The 18978-nt window shown below is 38.7% G+C and overlaps 2 protein-coding genes and 1 long non-coding RNA gene across 6 annotated transcripts in view; 1 reads left to right on the top strand and 2 right to left on the bottom strand.

Moving 5' to 3' along the window:
• Positions 1 to 95: 95 nt before the first annotated feature.
• Positions 96 to 5972, bottom strand: trmt6 (tRNA methyltransferase 6 non-catalytic subunit). The gene is made up of 12 exons (XM_077552714.1): positions 5693 to 5972; positions 5323 to 5456; positions 5061 to 5170; positions 4599 to 4690; positions 4421 to 4504; positions 4220 to 4344; positions 3775 to 3939; positions 2836 to 3023; positions 2685 to 2770; positions 1678 to 1780; positions 764 to 850; positions 96 to 680 (listed from the first exon to the last, which is right to left on the bottom strand). The coding sequence occupies exons 1-12, from the start codon at positions 5797 to 5799 to the stop codon at positions 534 to 536; spliced, it is 1428 nt and encodes a 475-aa protein (XP_077408840.1). The 5' UTR covers positions 5800 to 5972; the 3' UTR covers positions 96 to 533.
• Positions 5973 to 6287: 315 nt separating this feature from the next.
• Positions 6288 to 17287, bottom strand: fermt1 (FERM domain containing kindlin 1). 3 transcript variants are annotated; one of them, XM_077553125.1, is made up of 18 exons: positions 17118 to 17287; positions 16996 to 17042; positions 16765 to 16914; positions 15332 to 15486; positions 14919 to 15016; positions 12991 to 13126; positions 12759 to 12896; positions 11937 to 12120; positions 11757 to 11859; positions 11001 to 11108; positions 10015 to 10146; positions 9846 to 9895; positions 9512 to 9636; positions 9334 to 9440; positions 8277 to 8501; positions 8033 to 8157; positions 7817 to 7958; positions 6288 to 6744 (listed from the first exon to the last, which is right to left on the bottom strand). In XM_077553125.1, exons 4-18 carry the CDS (start codon positions 15480 to 15482, stop codon positions 6559 to 6561), a joined length of 2010 nt encoding a protein of 669 aa, XP_077409251.1. In that variant the 5' UTR covers positions 15483 to 15486; positions 16765 to 16914; positions 16996 to 17042; positions 17118 to 17287; the 3' UTR covers positions 6288 to 6558. The 3 variants fall into 3 exon arrangements, with proteins under 3 accessions (XP_077409251.1, XP_077409252.1, XP_077409250.1); XM_077553126.1 differs by lacking the exon at positions 16996 to 17042; XM_077553124.1 differs by lacking the exon at positions 16996 to 17042 and having other exon boundaries at positions 17161 to 17282.
• The window catches only part of LOC144039603 (uncharacterized), a 50941-nt gene continuing 48811 nt past the window's right edge, over positions 16849 to 18978 (top strand). Inside the window, exons 1-2 of one of the 2 annotated variants that reach the window (XR_013289493.1) lie at positions 16849 to 16878; positions 17190 to 17250. This is a non-coding gene — a long non-coding RNA (uncharacterized LOC144039603). Of the gene's footprint in view, positions 16879 to 16902; positions 17053 to 17189; positions 17251 to 18978 lie in introns of those variants that run through there. The other variant, XR_013289494.1, reaches the window with a different exon arrangement.

The following is an 18978-nucleotide window of genomic DNA, read 5'->3' as shown; positions in this document are numbered from 1 at the left end:
TAATATTTAAAATATTTATATGTTTTTGGGAGCAAATGAGTTAAACAAAAACATCTTTAAAGTCCCCGGTAGTGAAAATGTCTTGACACTTCTGCTGTCATTCAAGTATTTATTTGATTTACTATGTTGCTATATTTACCGATTATCATTTTCCCAGTTTGTCAAAACCAAGTGGAGTAACTTAAGAAAAATAAAGAAATTCCTTTTTTGTGTGTATATTTTTTTAGCCTAAGATGCATGCTAATGTCATTGTTGAATCAATTAAAACAAAGTTATTCCACATCAGAATGTATTTTAATTCTGTGAAGATTCAGTCATAACGTTACGGAAAAAATAAAATTTCCAGCGTAATAAAAAGTAATTAAAACAAAAAATGCTGACCCAAATGCCAGACAAGAAAACTAGGGTGCATCTGTTTAGAGGCCTTTTCTTGCATAACTGCCTAGACGGGTTTCTGATGTATACAAACAGACATTCCCGCCAGCCCTGTTGCTAATGTGCCCTGAAACCCAAATGGGGGGCTTTAAAGCCCTTCAGCTTTCTGCCAGTTTTTGCTTTTTTGGCACCGGCTCCCCAGAGTTAGTCCGGCCCGAGGACTCTGTCGACACAGTGATGCCCGAGAGGAGGTAACCGCCGCCGCCGCTCATCAGCAGCATGGGATGCGTCCTGTTGGGCAGAACCTGGGGAGAAAAAAAACACAAGTCAGGATGCATTAAGGGTATGACGAGGACCTGAAGGTGAGACTGAGTGGGCAGTATGTAACCTGATAATGCCGCAGCCAGGTGTCGGTGAGGCGGAGGTTGACTGTGCCGCCTTGCTCCTTCAGTTTGGTGAAGCACTCGATTAGCGGCTGCAGAGAAGACAGCAAAATGGATGGAGTAATGTTCCCAAAACTGGTTTAGCGTGCCAATACATATGTAACCCTAAACTTGTAAGAATTACATATACTGTAGTGCACATAACTTTCTCAAGACTTGGGGCAGATTGAATGGAATGATGTTCCCAAAGTTGGCAAAGTTAGCATGCTAACACATGTATATCCCTGAACTTTTAAGTATTAGATATAGTGTAACATTGCTTTAACACGGTCTGGGTGAAAAGTGGATGGAGTGAGGTTCCCAAAACTGGCAAAGTTAGCGTGTGCCAATACATACTGAATGTAACCCGAACTTGTAATGTACAATGCTTTAACACAGACTGGGGGCAAAGTGAACGGAGTAAGGTTCCCAATGCTAAACCCCAACAAGTATAACATATAGCACGAAAATCTTAACACAGATTAGGGAAAGAGGATGGTGTGAGGTTCCCCAGGCTATCAGAATTGGCGTCATTGCTTTCATATATTGAAACATTGGTCAACAAGAACCATTAGCCTAGACTAGACCACTTTGTTACACTTGGCTTGTGAGCATTTAATTATATAGTGCATTAGCTCTGAACTTCAGGGTCCACATTCTATTCTTCTTATTTTCTACTTTTAAGGTAAGGCATTCTAGTATTGAACTGCTAAGATACTTGCTTCCACTTAATTTCCTTGTGGGATAAAGACATATTTTCTTTGGTATTTTCCTGCTGCGGGAAGCTCATTTCCCACAGGGGCCTTGCAGTAATAAGACCCGCCTTAAATAATGACCCTTGTTTGGCGGAATTGTCATAAAAACTCGCAACTGAGCTCACCTCCTTATACTGCGAGTAGACCACAAAGGGCCTGGAGGGAGACAAGAACTTGAGCAGGCACACCAGGACGGAAGACGGGTGGAAGCGAGAGGCGATGACCAATCTGCGAGGAGGCAAAACATGATGAGCCAAGCAAACGATCAATTACGCCATCAATACGTTGTTATTGGAAATATCGTTCATTTAGCCTAATGTGGGAAGCCGATGAATTAGGTCGTACACAATGGGAGTTGTGTAATGGTGCTTATGATATAGCCGCTATAATGAAGAAGAATCAATAAGTCAACACCCATGTGACATTTCATCAATCAAAAGGAACCAGTGGCTTACCAGTGACTGTGTACAGTGTATATGGCTGGAATGCACACTTGGGGAAAGTGGATGGAGTTCGGTTCCAGGGGTTTGAAAAGTTAGCATACCTCTATATTCCTGTAATTTTAGTCAATCTTATTATTGTGTATATAGCCTTAACAGACTCTAGCATATAGTGGATGGAGTGGGGTTCCTGGGGTTGGGAAATTAGCATATATATGTCTATATTCCTGTAACTTGGTGTCAGTTTTCTTATAGTGCATATAGTTTATAGAAGTTTAACAGACTAATGGGGGAAGTGGACGGAGTTAGGTTACCAGTGCTGGCAAATTTAGCATATGTCGAAGTTCCTGTGACTTGCTGTAAATCTTCTTAAAGTGTATATAATTCATATGGCTTTAAGAGACTACCGAAAATTGGATAGAGTTTGTTTACACTGGCTCGTATAGTTAGCGTGATAATACGTCCCTGATTTGACATGGCTTTGTCCTCATTATCACACAGCATAATTCATTTTTTCATATCTGGTGTTCTTATATATTCTTATGCTACATTGCTGTAACGCTCGTGGAAAAGAGTCAGGTTCACATGGGTAACACGTGCCACTTGTATGATGTAGCTTTGTCCACACAATCCATCTTTCATTTCTGAGAATGTGTTTGAACCACAACGCACCATTTAAAAGAGACACTAACCCGTCTGCGTTCATGCCCTTTAATTGAGCCGCTGCTGCCGCTAGCTTCTTACGCCTCTCTTCCTGCTTCACCCTCTTGAGTTCAGCCTAAAACATGCAAAAACACCATTATGATCATCAACCTGTCAATCACACCTGATCATGTGCCATACCTTCGCATCTTTGCCTCGTTCGCGTTCGTCGTCTGTGCGTTGTTCCCCGGTGGCATTAGTCTCCATGTTCTCTGCGTCTTCCGGGGTGTCATGCTGCTCCATCTTGGGCTGCTCCATCTTGGGCTGCTCCATCTTGGGCTGCTCCATCTTGGGCTGCTCCTTCGCGGCCATGTCGGGATGAGGTGCCTCTGAGAAGCCATATACACAGAATAGTACATTAGTGAATGGAGCGAGGTTCCACAGGATGGCAAAATGATCATTTGCGGAACTTGTTGCGAATCTTCCTTTATTGTCATCAGCTTTAACATAGACTTAAAGTATTAGCATGTTAATACAGTGACTTTTAAATTGTCCTATAGTGCATACTGCTTTAAACCAGACTAGGGGAAATAGGACTGAGTGAGGTTCCCAAGGCTGGCCAAATTTTCTCTTTTAATTGTACAGTACAACTGACAAATGTAAACCCCAAAAAATAGCATTCAAAATGTTTGTATCCCTGCAACGTTTACATATTCTTATAGAGTAAATGGCTTCAACAGACTGGGAGAAAAATGGATGGAGTGAGGTTCCACAAATGACGGAATTAGTGCATTATAACATCTGTGTCCCTGTAACTTAAGTAGCACGTATTAAATATTCCTATAGCGTACACAGCTTGAACAGATTATAGGAGAAAGTGAATGGAGTGAGGTTCCCTAGGTGGAAAAATTAGCATATCAATAAATCTGTAGCTCAATGCTTGTAAATATACCTATAATGTGTGTGTATGTGTAACCAAGACTGTGGGTGGGGGAGTAGATGGAGTGAGGTTACCCAGCGTGTCAAAAATATCAAAGTTATTTTGTAAAAACTTTTTGACACTGCTCTCATACTGAATCTCAATTAACTTTGTGCAGGTGTTCCTAATGATGTGTCCGCCACATGCACTTTCACCAGTACCGGGGTCCTTGAGGCTCGTTTCCAGCGTGCCTGCTAGCAAAGCATTGACATGGCAGAAGGGAAAGTCATGCAGCGTGTCGTGGAAGTGAGCGGGGAAGCCAAAGTTCTCCACTCCAGCTCGGACCGGCCCGCCCCCCGGGTACATTTGGATCACTGATCCGTAGCCTGGACGGGAGGAGCAGGAGACAAAAAGAGGGTCATTAAACACAAAGAGAGAGTCATAAAATAAGGCGGTACTTATTTTGCATTAAGGGCCACCAGATGGCGACATTTTCATTACAATGTATCATACATCGATGCATTTGTTAAACATGGAAAAACTATTAAATGCTTTTAATTTACCCGAGGATTAAGAAATGTTGTGTTGACAGTGGTGTGTGGTGAAATGTTATCTAACAAAGTATGTGCCTTGAGAAACACTGTGTAAGATGAAAAACACACTCACCTCCCATTCTTTCCATGACGGCCCCCAGCACGAGGCCAGCGCACGTCTCAAACACCAACACTTTGCTGCCGGCGTGGATGTTGGCCAAGGTCAGCATCTGCGCCAATGTGTCGTAACGCAAGTGACTGTAACACACACGCACACACATTACTCACACTATTGTGCGTTTGTGCTGGAGGGAGGCAAAAAAATAATAATTACCATATCTTTCCTGGCTCTCGTCCGTGGTACATAAGCGCCATGATGCGGCAGGTCGGTTTGAGAATAGTCACGGTGTTCTCATACCTGGAAAAACATTAAGATACCACTCACAATGTTTTTTTTTGTAATTATTATTATTAGTTTTAAATAACGTGGGAGTGTTAGGGCTCAAGCTCACTTCTTCTTCTTCTTCTTAATGTACTTATCCTGGGCGTATTCTGTCTTATCCCTGAAGGTGGAGCTGTTGTCTATTAACTGCTGGACGATTTCCTGCAGAGCAAACAACCAACATACTGAAATACAGTAGTCGATACCATACATTAAAAGTGAGAGACCCTTGTTTGGGACAATAGCATTTCTAAACTTGCTTGCGCCAAGTTTATTACTACTTTCCCGAAAACATATCTGCAAAAGAAAAAAAAACTAGTTGATGCAAGCTGGTGCTGGGAAAAATAAACTAAATCCCAAAATAGTTACAGATAAAATCTTCAATCTTATTTTGTAACAAGGTTTGAGACTTTAATTTTAAGGCTATATGGCTCAGTCCTACAACTTCAAGAAAACCAATCAGGCTCAAAATAACAAGGTCATAAAAAATGAACAAGGAAAGTAGAACAAACTGAAAAGCTTCCATCCTTACCTGACCCTTCAGACCTTGCTCTTTGAGTGTCTCAATGTCGTCCCGGGTCAGCTTCTGTGACTTGCCATCGTCCACGATGTTCCGGTTGTCCGTGCCCGCTTCCTTCGTGTCTGTCGGAGGAAGTGTTGTGGTGAAGCAGCATATACTGTATATTCTTTGCTGTCCAAGCTCTCCTCCTTCAGACAACACTCGGCATTTCCAGTGTTTACTAAACTATTTTTGGCCCTGCCAACAAAACAACAACAACAACAAAAATACCCACCAGGTAGAGCACTTGGCACATCTTTTGGTTTCACAGGTTGCAACTGTCCTCCGGATACAATTTCAAAAGCGGTGCTGTACAAGTGTCCCACAGCGTTGTCCAGGAAGAACCACTGCTTCTCAAACACTACCTTCCTGTTGTCACAGGAGGAAGAAATGTTAACAACTTATGTTGGAATAGCACTCAACTTAGTCCCTTGTTAACACAAACATGACGTTTCACATTGAAAACCCTAATAGGAAACGGCCAGGTTGCGTTAAACCACCACTTAAATCCAGTTTGCCTTATCACACAAGCTCGTAACTAACACCCGTCACGTGATCTTGACATCTGACCAAAACTATGCGTATTAAAAACAAAATAGATTTACTTCTTCGATTGTATTTGCACCGCTTTGTAGATGTCCCCACGCTTCAACATAACGTTGTCTCCCTCGTTGATCTTATACAGGGAGTCATCGTCCCTGCCTTCCGCCATTATTGGTCAAATTAGAGAACGAATGGCTCAATATCGAGAACAGTTCGATAAACAAGAGACACGGTGGTCCGTAAAATTAGCCGTAAGGTGCGTTAAAATTGCGCCCGCACGTGTTATCTTTCACTTTCAGTCTCAGGGCGACCGGTAGAAAGCAGAAATAAACTACTTCCGCGTTTTTCTCATTGTCAGCGGTGATTGGTGCGAATTTTTCTTTAGTCAGCCAATAGCACAACTGTAGCTGATTGATGATGTCGATTTCAGAATCATCGATTTAATATTTGTTTTTCTTAAATAAATGTCGGGGATACGTACATATCTCCATTGTGTGCTTCATCTAAATGAAATAATTGAATATTTGTTTTAAATAAAACATTAAATGGTTAAAATGTGCATAAACAAGCCAATTACACTGCTACATTTTATGTAGATACTTGATATAGTAAACACTGCGGAGTGGCAGCTAAAGACACAAAGAAGTCACAAGGAGGTAATAAAGACATAAAAATGCATTTATTCGTACAAAGTTCAATTCATACACAGTTTAAGACCACGATTATTTACACAAACAACACAAGGTCGTTGCTTGCCTGCAGATCAAAACGTTGAAAATGTTGACAAAAAAAGATAAATAATAACAATTAATGACAATGTTGCTCTGTTGAGTTATTTGATTGTAAAACAACAGGACTTTCTCCCTGGCATGGATTAAATGTGTTTTGTAAAGAAAAGAGTATCAATGTGTTGTTCCCTGGCACATTATTAGATGACAGTGTTGTCTTGGCCTCCGGTCAGTTTGTGGAACAGTTCTTCATCTAGGGTCTCGTTCTGGTCCTTGGATCGCGTTGATAGGAAGATGTAGCCGCCGATGAACTCGTGTACCACCTTGCAGTCACAGCTCAGGCAGCAGAAAGCTATGGTCACGTTCTGGTCAAACTCAATGGTCACCTGCAATCACCCACAATACGGCAGTGATTCCCAACCAGTGAGAGACCATCAGGGAAACGGCATCTATAAATTGCATTCACTTGAACAAAAAAAAAAAAACCTCCTGTTTTTCTTCATATTTTTGGGGGGGAAGCTTTGTTTTTTGTTTTTTGTATTTTTTTTTTTATTCAAAATTTTTCTGACATTAAAAATGATTCTGAAAAACAGGGGTGGGGGGATTACAAAAAAATATAACTATTCTAAAAAACAAAAGCAGATTTTTTTTAAAAAATTATTATTTTTTAAATTATTATTTTTTTTAACCTCTAAACTCCAAGTGACTTGTTGCAGACTCGCTAATAGCAGAAGCGGACGCTTTCCCCCATACCTCCTGGCTCAGTTAAAGTAAGGCATGTACCATAATTAGTAACACACACAGTATTATTAATGTTTTAGTGCAAGGTATTCAGAAAAACAGAAAAAAAATATTCAGAAAAACAGAAAAAATAATTATTTTATAAAACAGGGAAAAAATACTCAGAAAAACAGAAAAAAAAGTATTCAGAAAAACAGGGGAAAATATATATTTTTAAAACAGAAAGAAAAAAATACTCAGTAAAACAGAAAAAAATATTCCGAAAAACTTAAATTAAAAAAAAATACTCCAAAAAACAAAGCTCCCCCCAAAATGTTGTCAGAAAAACAGGAGTTTTTTTTTTCAATTGAATGCAATAGGCTTCCGTAGGGAAACTGACATAATCTCTGTTTGTTTTTAAAGGACCCCTGCTAATCACATTGACCATAAATTGGCCTCTATAAATAACAACATCAGACTTCCTGTTGTTTTTAAGGTTCTTGATACTTTTTTTTGTGGTTCTACTCGTGATAAACATCTACCAAATTCCGTGCTGCTGAGTGAAACTGGGTTCAAGAGTTGACTTTTTTTTAACTCATTTAATTGGGGTTTGGCACAAAATCTGTGGAAGAAGTTCCTCTTTGAGGACCCTTAGAAATGTCTAACTTCACACAAAAAAAAATAAATAATAAATCGCAGGCTTCCAGCACCTTTCCCAGCTTTTTTGTCCAGACTTACTTGTCTTATCTCCCAATTTACGTTCCACTGCTTCATGTTGGCGAACCTCCACGTGGTGACGGGCAGGCAGGTGGACATGTCGAGACGGATCAGGCGATTGTACGAGATGCCGAGGATCTCGTCCTTCTTGCTGCCCCTGAACCTGATACAACAAAGTGGATTTCCTGAATGATGGCTCACAAATGACATTCCTTTTTTTCCCTCTTTTTACACTACCTGACGATGTAGTAGTTGATGCCAAACTCCGGTAGCGACTGCCACGCCTGGATGAACCGCATCTTGGCATCCATGAGTGACAGGCGTGCTATGTTCTGATGGGCCTCCAGGATACGTGCTGTGAGCTTGACATAAGAACAATCAGTGACAACCAGTGATGAGAAGTAAAGAGTAATACTTAAAGTTCCTGTAAAGTAAAAATAAATAAGCACAGAGTGTGAGTACTATCCCCCTTGCCACCAACCTGCTTCGCCTTGTGCTTCTTGGCGTAGCGTGGCGACACAAAACACTCGGCGTTCATCTCCATGGCGTCCAGGTCGGGCGCTGCTTGGCCCGGAGGGGGCGCCAGGCTCTTCATTTGCAAGAAGGACTGAATGCTGCGGACCTCTGACTTATATGAGCTGTACGCCATGGTCTTGCCCTTTGATGCCAGGATGCACGCCGCCTTCCATTTGGCGTACTGCGTCTCCTGCGGCACCACAAAACCATCATTCATGATTCACTTTTTATCATGGTCGAAAAAGGATGAGCACAATCTGGTAATAATTAGGGTCAAGTGTCATTTTAGTATACATTAGGAGTGTCAAAATTAGTGTGAGTTAATTTAAAGTTCCTTTAACGCTACAAATTTTTTGAACACTCAATTAACGCCCATCCCTTCCACTGTGTTGTCAACAATGCCCAACATGAAACGCTTATGCCATCTACTGGCAGACAAATGACCTCAACAGAAATCAATGTTCAACACTCTTTTTTTTTTTTTTTACAGTAAAATATATCTATAACTTCAAATAACTTCATGAATTACTATGAAAATATTTTATCAATGAACTAAAAGATACAACCATATTTGTATTAGGTTAGGTCCACTTTTATGTTAGGAAGAGTATGAAAAAGTGGGAAAATATTTTATGATACATTTATTTGCTCTTTTAAATCAGGCCTGAAAACCTTTTTATTTATAAAGGCCTATGACATTTAATCATGAACATGATTTATTTTTATTATTTATTTTTATTATTGTTTTTTCTTTCCCTGTAGCACTTTGAGATTGTGTTGATGAAAAGTGGATTACCAATTGAATTTACTATTATTATTATTATTTTATTGTATAATTAGAACAGATATCAAATGTGTGATTAGTTAGATTAGCGATTAATCAAGAGTTAATTATTGAAGTCACCTGAAACCCCTTAGTATACATACACATATACAGAATAATGTATGATTGAAAATATCAAAATATGATAATACAAATAATATTTGACATGTGCAGTATGAAGCAAAGGAGCTCAACTTACATTATCACATCGGATGTACACCTCGTTCATGCCATCCGCCACCGGAAGTAGGAGCTTGATGCCGAACTTCTTGTCCGTGACGTTGACGTCAGGGACGATCTCACAGCCTGAGAGGATAATACGGCGATGTTAATGTACTCATATTGCGAAGGAACAGATTCTTGAAGTCACACAATACCTCGTAAGTGAAACTGCTCTAAAGGTTCTCCCACGGCGGTTTCCTTGTTCTTGTAGTAGGAGATGGTGGTGTCCTTGAATACAAACCAGTACTCTTTGTAAGGTCGGAATGTCAGTCTTTTAGGTCTAAGTGGAAGAAAGTTTTTTTCACATTGGTTAAATTATAATTAAACTGTTGTTAAATTGTTTTTGCACTTGTTTGACTTCAAATTTTTAAAAGTAACTTTACACTGCTTAACTTTTTGTCTCATTTGTATGACAACTAAAAATGTCAATAGTCCAATCTGGAGGAGTCATTTAGAATACAATAGTATTGTATCCAGGTGGGTTTTTACCTGAAAAGGCGGAGGTAATCTGCCAGCTCTGGAATGTCTGTAATGTCTTCCTGGTGGTTGGAACAAACAAGTGTCAATTATCCTATATTCTGGTCAAGTTGAGACATGCAATCAATGGAGGCCCACCGATAATACTCTGGAAGCCCCAAAAAGATGACTATACGTTTACCAGAATTCTGTCCGAGACGCCGCATTCCAGCGTCACCTCCAGGTTGGAGAGGGCGGCTTCGACTTCATCAATTTCCTGCTCGTTGGAGTGGTCCATTGGCTCACTGGACAAGGTCAGTTTGCAGATGTGATACTGCAAAGACGAGACGAAAACTGAAGTCCAGTGAACATAGACAAGGAGTAAAAAAAAAATAAAAGGAGTTTTCCAAAAATACACACAGTCAATAAAGTTTAATTGATAGCATTCAGTTTATTTTTAATTGATGTGCCCTGTAAGGCATGAAGGAATTGAGTGTGTCCAGCTGAGAAGGTTTGATTCTTTTTCTTCTTCTACACGTTTCATCAGTTTTAAGAGCGCTGAGGTGGCAGCTTTTGGCAGATCATACACTTTATTGTGATTGAGCTACGCAAGGTTGGTTCACACTGATGCTGTAAATCTTGAGGAGGTGCGAAGGTTGCAAAAGACCAGGAAGTGGATAAAAAAAAATGTTCGAAATTTCCCACAGAAAATGCTCATGCTGTCTGATTTTAGCCGGACATGAAACAACAGTCGCTTTTTTAAAAAAAAAACCATAGTGACTCAAGAATGCATAAAAGTCGCTTAATATACCGTAGCGACCAAATGGCTAATTTGTCAATGCTGACTTTGGTTTTGGGAAACAAGCTTTTCTCTGCTCACACTACAGCCATGTTGTTAGTAAAAGAAATGCATGTCAACTAGCGATCACGGAATAAATATTGAAATAAGAAACCCTGCACTGTATAAACAAAAGTATTTGGACACCTGACCTTACCACCAATAGCAAAATGGACAAAAATGTTAGAATTAAGAATCAAAGGAGTCTAGTCTAGCAGATGTGTCCTAATACTTCTTTCCCACTTGTTCACACAATTAACTCAATTACAATTACTCGCCCCCAAAACAACAACTAACTGATAACATACAGTATATCCCATTGTGATGCTCGACGATGTCATCATACTAACCTGTAGCGACGCGAACATGAGCATCTCCTCCTCGGTGCAATCGATCTCCTCCAGCAGGATTGACCAGCGAGCCTGCTCGTACAGCTGAGTGATCCTCACGGCGTCGTACTGGAACGCAACAAACAGAACGTTCAAACTGTTACAACAGGGGTGTCAAACATATGGCCCGTGGGCCACAACCGGCCCGTCCGGGGGGTCTAATTTGGCCCGTGAAGACAGACACAAACTTGAGTTTTTGCTCATTTTGTCCACTGGAGGTCACACTGACGACCACTTAAATGACATTTTGAAATTTGGCTCGTACTCAGGATTTGAAGCAAATATTGTGCGCTTATTTTTGTTAAGAAAATTCCGATTACGCTGCAATAATAATAATTTAAAAAAAAGGTAAAATTTTAGAATGTACGTGCAATTATTTGCAGCAAAGAAAAATGGAAATATTTTTCACAGCTTATTATGGCCACGGAAATACTGGTCTATCCCACTTGAATTGAAATGAGTTTGACACCCGTGTTACACAAAGATAAGTCTTTTTTTTTTTTTGCATTTTATTCCTTAATTGGGCTGATGTCAATGAAACCATGACCTGAAAAACCAAAGTGTGTACCAAACCATGATTTTTGGCATACTGTTTCAGCCCTATAGTGATTTATGACATCATTAGCTCCCTGAAGCCAACCGTATACAATGATGCGGCAATGGTGTGAAAACAACTTTGATACCCCAAGTCGGACTGCATTGCATCATCTGACTTACTTTTGGATTGAGGTCAAAGAAGACATTGTACTTAAAGCGCAGCAACAGCTTGTCATTGTCTTGAACGTCCTGCTCCATGAGGGAGCGCGAAGAGTCCAGCCACCTGTCGATTACATGCCAAGTAGTTGAAAATGCGGAATGAAGAGGAGTCATATATTGTCACACTGTGAAGTCTTCTACCCGGCATTTCTGATCGCTTTGTCCTCCAGGGATAAAGCCTCGTAGATCTTGGCCAGCTCGTCAGGCGGTAGATTGGGCTGGCTGTCGGCGAGGGGGTTCTCCCCGAACCACAGGCTGGTGGCCGACACCGGCATCCCGTTTTCTGGGTCGTAGGTGGCCGTCATGGTTTTGCTGTACATGGGACCTTGTTTTTAGGGAGGATATTCGATGTTAATACATTGGGCGGATTAGGATAAAAGGGTTAATTAAGTGTAGGATTAGGAGGTTTGAGTATATAGAATTTTTTAACCTAATTCTGGTTACTTAATTCTGTCTGTTAACGAGAGCCACTACATCGTGATAACTTACATTGATGTTTCTGCATTTGGCAATTTATTATTATATTATATTATTAGTATGGGATTTTTTTTAATGGGCTTTAGGTGAACTGATGAATACACACACGCTCGCACGCACACGCACACACACACACACACACACGCACATACACATACTCACCCACATACAAAAAAAAAAAAAATATATATATATATATATATATGTGTGTATATGTATATATATGTATATATTAAAAAAAAAAAAAACATTTATTATTTTTTTTTAATTTATTTGTTTTAAAAAAAAAAGGAGAGCAATGATGATGTCAAATCGAATGAACAATACTGAGCTCTAAAGAAAAAAAAAAAAAAGGAGGTTTGAGTTTACAATTGGGACATTAAGGAGATAGGGTACAAGATTAGGAGGTTATTCCAGATATGGTTTCAGGTTTTAGGGTATAAAGTAAGAGGACAGTAGGGTTTGGTGTATGTATTTTACAAGTACCTGAGCCCCCTGGCCCACCACTGACTAAATCAATGTCCCAGATGTCCTCCAGTGGAGAGTTTTTGCCTCTTTTCTTCTTCTTCTTGGAGGGATCATCTGGAGGCTGGAGCAGGGACAGTTCCTCAGACCGCCTGATGTCTGACAAGAAGAAAAAGGAGCAACAATCAATTGAAAACAAATCACGTTAAAAAAAAATTTGGGGGGTGGGGGGTGCAATGGAGGACACACTCACTGAGGATTTGACAGATCTCCGACACTGCCTTGAAGACCACACAGGAGAAGCTGACGGTCATTTTAATGGTTTTCATGTTGGGGAGCTGCAGCAGCAAACTTTTGTGTTGGGGGGTGTAGCGCAGGTCTGCATCAGCCTGTGTGGGGGGAATAACAAAAAAAAACTGAAAATAAGCTAGTAATAATTGCAGAAATTGAGAAAGAAGACTAAAATAGGGATGAAAAGTATAATTAAATATGGCAGGATAAAAAAAATCATTTTGATGTTGCACAAAAATTTGGTGAGTAAAATGAAAATAAATATTAATAATAAAATAGGAATACGGTATATTTTAAAGTAGTAAATAGATGATATGCAAAAATAACTTAGATGAGGGGAAATAAAAAAATAAATAAAAAATTAAGTAGGGATAGAAGCAAAATATTACACTATATAATATGGATGACTCACAACATTATTTTTTAATTGAATAAATTATCAATGGTTGAAAAAAATTGCAGAAATTGAGAAAAGAAGAATAAATAAGGATAAAAAGTAGAATTAAATATGGCAGAATGAAAAAAATCATTTTGATGTTGCACATAAATTTTGTGAGTAAAATGAAAATAAATATTAAAAATAAAATAGGAATACGGCATATTTTAAAGTAGTAAATAGATGATATGTAAAAATATAACTTAGATGATGGGAAATAAAATTTAAAATAAAACTATAATATTAAGTAGGGATAGTAGCAAAATATTACACTATATAATATGGATGACTCACAACATTCTTTTTTAATTGAATAAATTATAGATGGTTGAAAAAAATTGCAGAAATTGAGAAAGAAGAATAAAATAGGGCTAAAAAGTAGAATTAAATATGGCAGGATGAAAAAAATCATTTCCATGTTGCACAAAAATGTTGTGAGTAAAATGAAAATAAATATTAAAAATGAAATATGAATACGGCATATTTTAAAGTAGTAAATAGATTATATGTAAAAATATAACTTAGATGATGGGAAATAAAATTTAAAATAAAAATATAATATTAAGTAGGGATAGTAGCAAAATATTACACTATATAATATGGATGACTCACAACATTCTTTTTTAATTGAATAAATTATAGATGGTTGAAAAAAATTGCAGAAATTGAGAAAGAAGAATAAAATAGGGCTAAAAAGTAGAATTAAATATGGCAGGATGAAAAAAATCATTTTGATGTTGCACAAAAATTCTATGAGTAAAATGAAAATAAATATTAAAAATAAAATATTGATACATCCATTCATCCATCCATCATCTACCGCTTATCCGGGGTCGGGTCGCGGTTGCAGCAGCTTTAGCAGGGAAGCTCAGACTTCCCTCTCCCCAGCCACTTCAACCAGGTCCTCTGACAGAATCCCAAGGCGTAGTAAATAGTAAAGTAGTAAATATACAGTAGATGATATCTAAAAATAAAACTTAGATGGTGGGAAATAAGATAAAAAAAATATTATATTAAATATGGATGATTCGCAAAATATTACACTATATAATATGGATGTCTCATAACATTATTTTTTAATTAAATAAATTATAGATGGTTGAAAAAAAAAAGCATACATAGTAGTTATAATGAAAAGTTCTTTGGGGGAAAATTCCATTAAAGAATGTTGTTTTTTTTTGTTTGGATGAGTCTTCCAAACACTGTTGACACCATTAAAAAAAGATGCTTAAATTCCTTCTTGTCATTCTTTTTGTCATCTATTTTATAAATTCAACTTTACTGCTTTTTCCCATTAAAACACCAATGCCAATATTCTCTTTGCTGACAAGTGTGAGTCCTCGAGTCCTCCTTTGTAGTTATTACCGCACTAAGTCAAATGGAAATGCATTGCGGCTTGTGGGCACACAAACACAAAAAAAATAAAACATTTCCAAGCCCCCCATTTGTCCTACCTGAATTCCATACTTGTCCAAGGTCCAGTGGGTCCTGAGCAGCCAGCAATTCCTCTGCTCCCACCACAGTGCATGATCCGACCAGTCCTGGGGAGCCTCTGCAAATAAAAACATCACACGTTAAGTAACATTTAAAGACCCTGTAAAGTGAATCCTGAGACCCCATATTTGCCCTGTCCATGGTACGACCAGGGCCTAACTCTCATCCATATGAGCTCCTCTATGTTGACGGGGTAGTGTATGATCAGATTAGATCCCTGTTGAACTTTGTGCCCCGGAGCAACCTGAGCCATTGTGGTTCAAAACAATGGCACTTGAGTGTAGAGCAATGCAGGCCAAACAAAGGTGCGGCCGAGCAAACAGTAGGGTTTAAGAGCAGATGGCGTTCAACAGCCAAGGCATCTGACACCTACTGATCTTCTCCACCAGCTTCAGCATGAGTCCTCCGATGTGCAGGTCGCCCTTCACGCGTAGCTTAAAGCGCATGGACTCGTCACCGTCTTTTTGGTCCACGTGCAACTGCAGCTCCCATGACGTCTCTCCGTACTCGGCCGCCGTGATCATGGCTCTGTATATACAACACAGAGCAAAAAATTTACAAAATCAAAGAAATAAATACACATCATGAATTCGAATAAAATGTGTGATGCACAAATATTCATATAAAACAAACTAAATGAGCGGATAAACAAAATATAAATGAAATATGGTGCATTGTAAAAAGTAATGCATAATAAATAGAATAAAATGTAAAAACTTCACATGCCTGCCTGGGGGAATTCCACTCAACTATGTTGTTTTGGTTGTTTGGAAATATTGGGCAACAGCTGGGACAAGCCTCAGACTCAGCAGATGTTTCTCAACTTCCTGTGACAGCATCAATATTAATTTGGCCATCAGTTCGTAAACATTACAACTGTGAGGCCACAATGAACAGGAAAAATAACTACAAAGGTTAAACTTTAGAAAAAGTCACCAAAAATGACCAAAACCATTTTTACGATTAATGCCGAACTAAACATTTACATTACGTCATGCAATCCAATATTTATTTGATGAAATATATTCTGAATAATAATCTAATTTATTTCCTTTTAGTATCACTGTAACCTCAAATCTGCAGCCTCCCGAAACTGTACATTCATTAGTATCATAACAAGTATGGGATGAAAGGCTTGGGGGCGGGCAGGTAATGAGGGGAGACAAGAACAGAAGGAGGAGGATCAGGGAGGGTTCAGCTGTGGAATGCATGACGAGCAGGGACACGAATATGCTGCACTGGGCACCAATCTGCTGCTGGGAAGTCAGGAAAATGCTGCAAATTCATTCATGCTCTCACAAAAGTCTAATATAATAATTGAAATTTATCTGTAATGATAATCATGGGGAACATTTTTAAAATTATTGTAGTTTTTGTTAAAATCCTATCTAACCCACCCCTTTTATTATCTAACTTATTCGTTAAAAAAACAAATAAAAAAAAACATGCACACACACAAAACGAAGTCCAAAAACACCACAGGAGTGATACAATAGATTTATTATTGTAAATCCTCACAGAGTGTAAATGTGCCAATCAGACTTTAATTTACATGGAGAGGTGAACAGTTCCAGACAACTCAAGTAGAAGAATAAGCAAAACCACTATATGACGCTGACAATAACAACTGTAGGCTACTAATATATTGCATTTTAGTCTTAATGTTGTTGTGGGAGGAAAAAACCCCTGTAAATTAATCTTATAACTTCCTTTTGTACAGACTCACAGAGGCCAAAAAACGAGTTACACGCAATGTAACTTTTCCTCATTAAAATACGTTAAAACAAAGTTTAAAAGCCTTCTTACCTGGATTTTTGAACTTGTTGTCCTCCCGGTGGAGTTCTCGTGAGAAGTGGTTGTAAAGACGCTTGTGAGAACGAGAGCTCGTTTCAGACGGAAGCCGCGCCCCCTAGCCTCCAGGTGAGTGACGTACGCGAAAGTGGTCGTCAGTCTTCTCTTTATTCAAACGTCAGAGGGAAAAAAAGAGGATTGTGTTCACAACAACCGCCATGTTTTGGGTTCAAGACGCACAACTACCTGTTTTTTAGGTTTGACAAAATGATGAGGAATTAACGTGGCTTAACCTAAAAGCAGGTGGTTGCATTATTCAGTTAGCATGTTAGCTCGTTTCCCTCCAATTTCTCATTGAGATTGAATACCTCATTAGGTAATGGATGAAAAAAAAAAATGCAGTGAAGATACCAGGTGTTTTCCTCTGTCTTTCTTTTTAGATTCCCGCAATGAGGAACCTGAGCTGAATCGGGCTCCTGTCTCCTACCCACATCCTTTCCTGTGAGTGAATCAGGGATGACTCATCACTTTACGAGACGGTATCGCCAGTTCTGTGGAAAGCACGGTCACTTTTCCCCAAACGATGGTTTATAAATGGTTATTTCCCATGGTGACTTATTCTCAGCACGTGTGTGTAAAGTATCTCCCAAGCTTTTCTTTTTCTTTTTTTTTGGTGGGTGTAAAAACATGCACTATTTACAACAAAAGTTTTTTCTATATGTGAAGACACAATTCAAATGGCTTCAATTTCAAATAAATTTGTTACATTGGAATGGGCTTTAGAAAACCCTTCAAAATAACAACATTAAGTAATTAAGAAATTCCAAACTTATATAACAGCATTTTTTTTTTTACAACAGGCAACTCATCAACTCAGCCAGCACAATTGTACAACAGCAATCTCACAAAAATTCGCCCCTGCGTCATTAGTGTTTCTTCACATACTGTATCTATGCTTGTACACATAGAATCTTATGTGTCATTTGACCAGGGTAGCGTGTGAGAGAAAACAGGGGAAATAGCTTAAATGATCATTTCAGCCTTTTTTTGTTGTTGAATCTATTAAGTATCCATTGAAAAGAGGATCAAGAACATATTCCAATGGGTAATGGAACAGTGAACAGTGGCCGTCCTGTAGGCCTACATTTCTAATTAACACAAAGTGATTACAAAATACAAATGGTGAAAATTCAGACATAGTTGACATGCTGGGACTTGCTAATTGGCTTTTCTGTTGCTGGTATTAATGGCACAAAATAAATGTAAACCTGTTGGTTGATACCGTAAGAACGCAAATCTCAACATAAGTTTTTGTAATCATTTTGCTTCAGGTCACTTTTCTGCCAACAGGAAATAGGCAATTTCTGGGGGCTTTGCGGTAGTCTGATTTTTAACCTGCACATTTTTTTTTTTTTAAAGGTAAATCATTTATTAGTCTGCCTTTGGGGCCGTTAAAGAACAGGTTCAGTTTAACCTGCACAACTTTCAGAGGTTTATGGTTGTCTTATATTAACCTGTGCAGTTTTTTATTTATTTATGGCAATTTTTATATTAAGATACACATTTTTTGGATGATTTACGGTAGTTATATTGTAACCCATGCAAGTTTTTAACAGTTGTTGGATTTGACAGTACATGATCCTAAAATGCTTCTTTATAGAATAATGATGACAGCAGCATGGTTTAATCACTTTTATGGGGAAATTCATTTATGACTCTTTGCAGACAGTTGGCTAATTATTTACATAGCAACAAGAGACGATGACTTATTAGTCAGTCAGTAACAGGAGCATGACTAAAATCACATGTTAACTTTTCAAACATCTAACCTGCAGAAAGAATGAACTGGAAAGCAAATTGAATTATCCAGAGAATTACTTATTTATACCTGATTAATTTATATCCGTATGGGCTGTCAAAATAACAGCACAGTTGCTGCCACAAGATGGCGCCAGTAGACCATGTCAGAGTTGAACCCATGCTCACTTGGAGTAGGATTTGAAAAATAATACTGTACTCTGTTGTCCTGAAAGGAAGAAAACCGGGGCTGACATTTGCTTCCTATAGTGTAACACCACCCTGGTTTTAGAGGCTGTAGGTAGTCAAGCGTATCCATTTAAAGCGAACAATCCCAGGGGGCTTATTGAGCATTTATTGGGGTCACGTCTTGCCTAAGGAAAAACTGGAGGTCCAAGCCTTGTCTCTGACTTGTAGTGAGTGTTTGAGGGC

Source organism: Vanacampus margaritifer, chromosome 19 (assembly GCF_051991255.1).
Source record: "Vanacampus margaritifer isolate UIUO_Vmar chromosome 19, RoL_Vmar_1.0, whole genome shotgun sequence".
In the NCBI taxonomy this organism is placed as follows: Eukaryota; Metazoa; Chordata; class Actinopteri; order Syngnathiformes; family Syngnathidae; genus Vanacampus; species Vanacampus margaritifer.
The sequence above is the reverse complement of the archived record's forward strand: the minus strand, read 5'-3'. Positions and strand labels throughout refer to the sequence as shown.

Excerpts from the sequence above, each read along its gene's own strand:
- fermt1 (XM_077553125.1), bottom strand. The coding sequence starts at position 15,482 with ATGATCACGGCGGCCGAGTACGGAGAGACGTCATGGGAGCTGCAGTTG. Across the intron at positions 13,127-14,918 it reads TGGACAAGTATGGAATTCAG|GCTGATGCAGACCTGCGCTA; the intron begins GTAGGACAAATG and ends CCCCCCACACAG. Across the intron at positions 12,121-12,758 it reads TGGTGGGCCAGGGGGCTCAG|GTCCCATGTACAGCAAAACC; the intron begins GTACTTGTAAAA and ends CCTAAAAACAAG.
- trmt6 (XM_077552714.1), bottom strand. The coding sequence starts at position 5,799 with ATGGCGGAAGGCAGGGACGATGACTCCCTGTATAAGATCAACGAGGGA. Across the intron at positions 5,457-5,692 it reads GTGCAAATACAATCGAAGAA|GAAGGTAGTGTTTGAGAAGC; the intron begins GTAAATCTATTT and ends CTGTGACAACAG. Across the intron at positions 5,171-5,322 it reads TGTGCCAAGTGCTCTACCTG|ACACGAAGGAAGCGGGCACG; the intron begins GTGGGTATTTTT and ends TTCCTCCGACAG.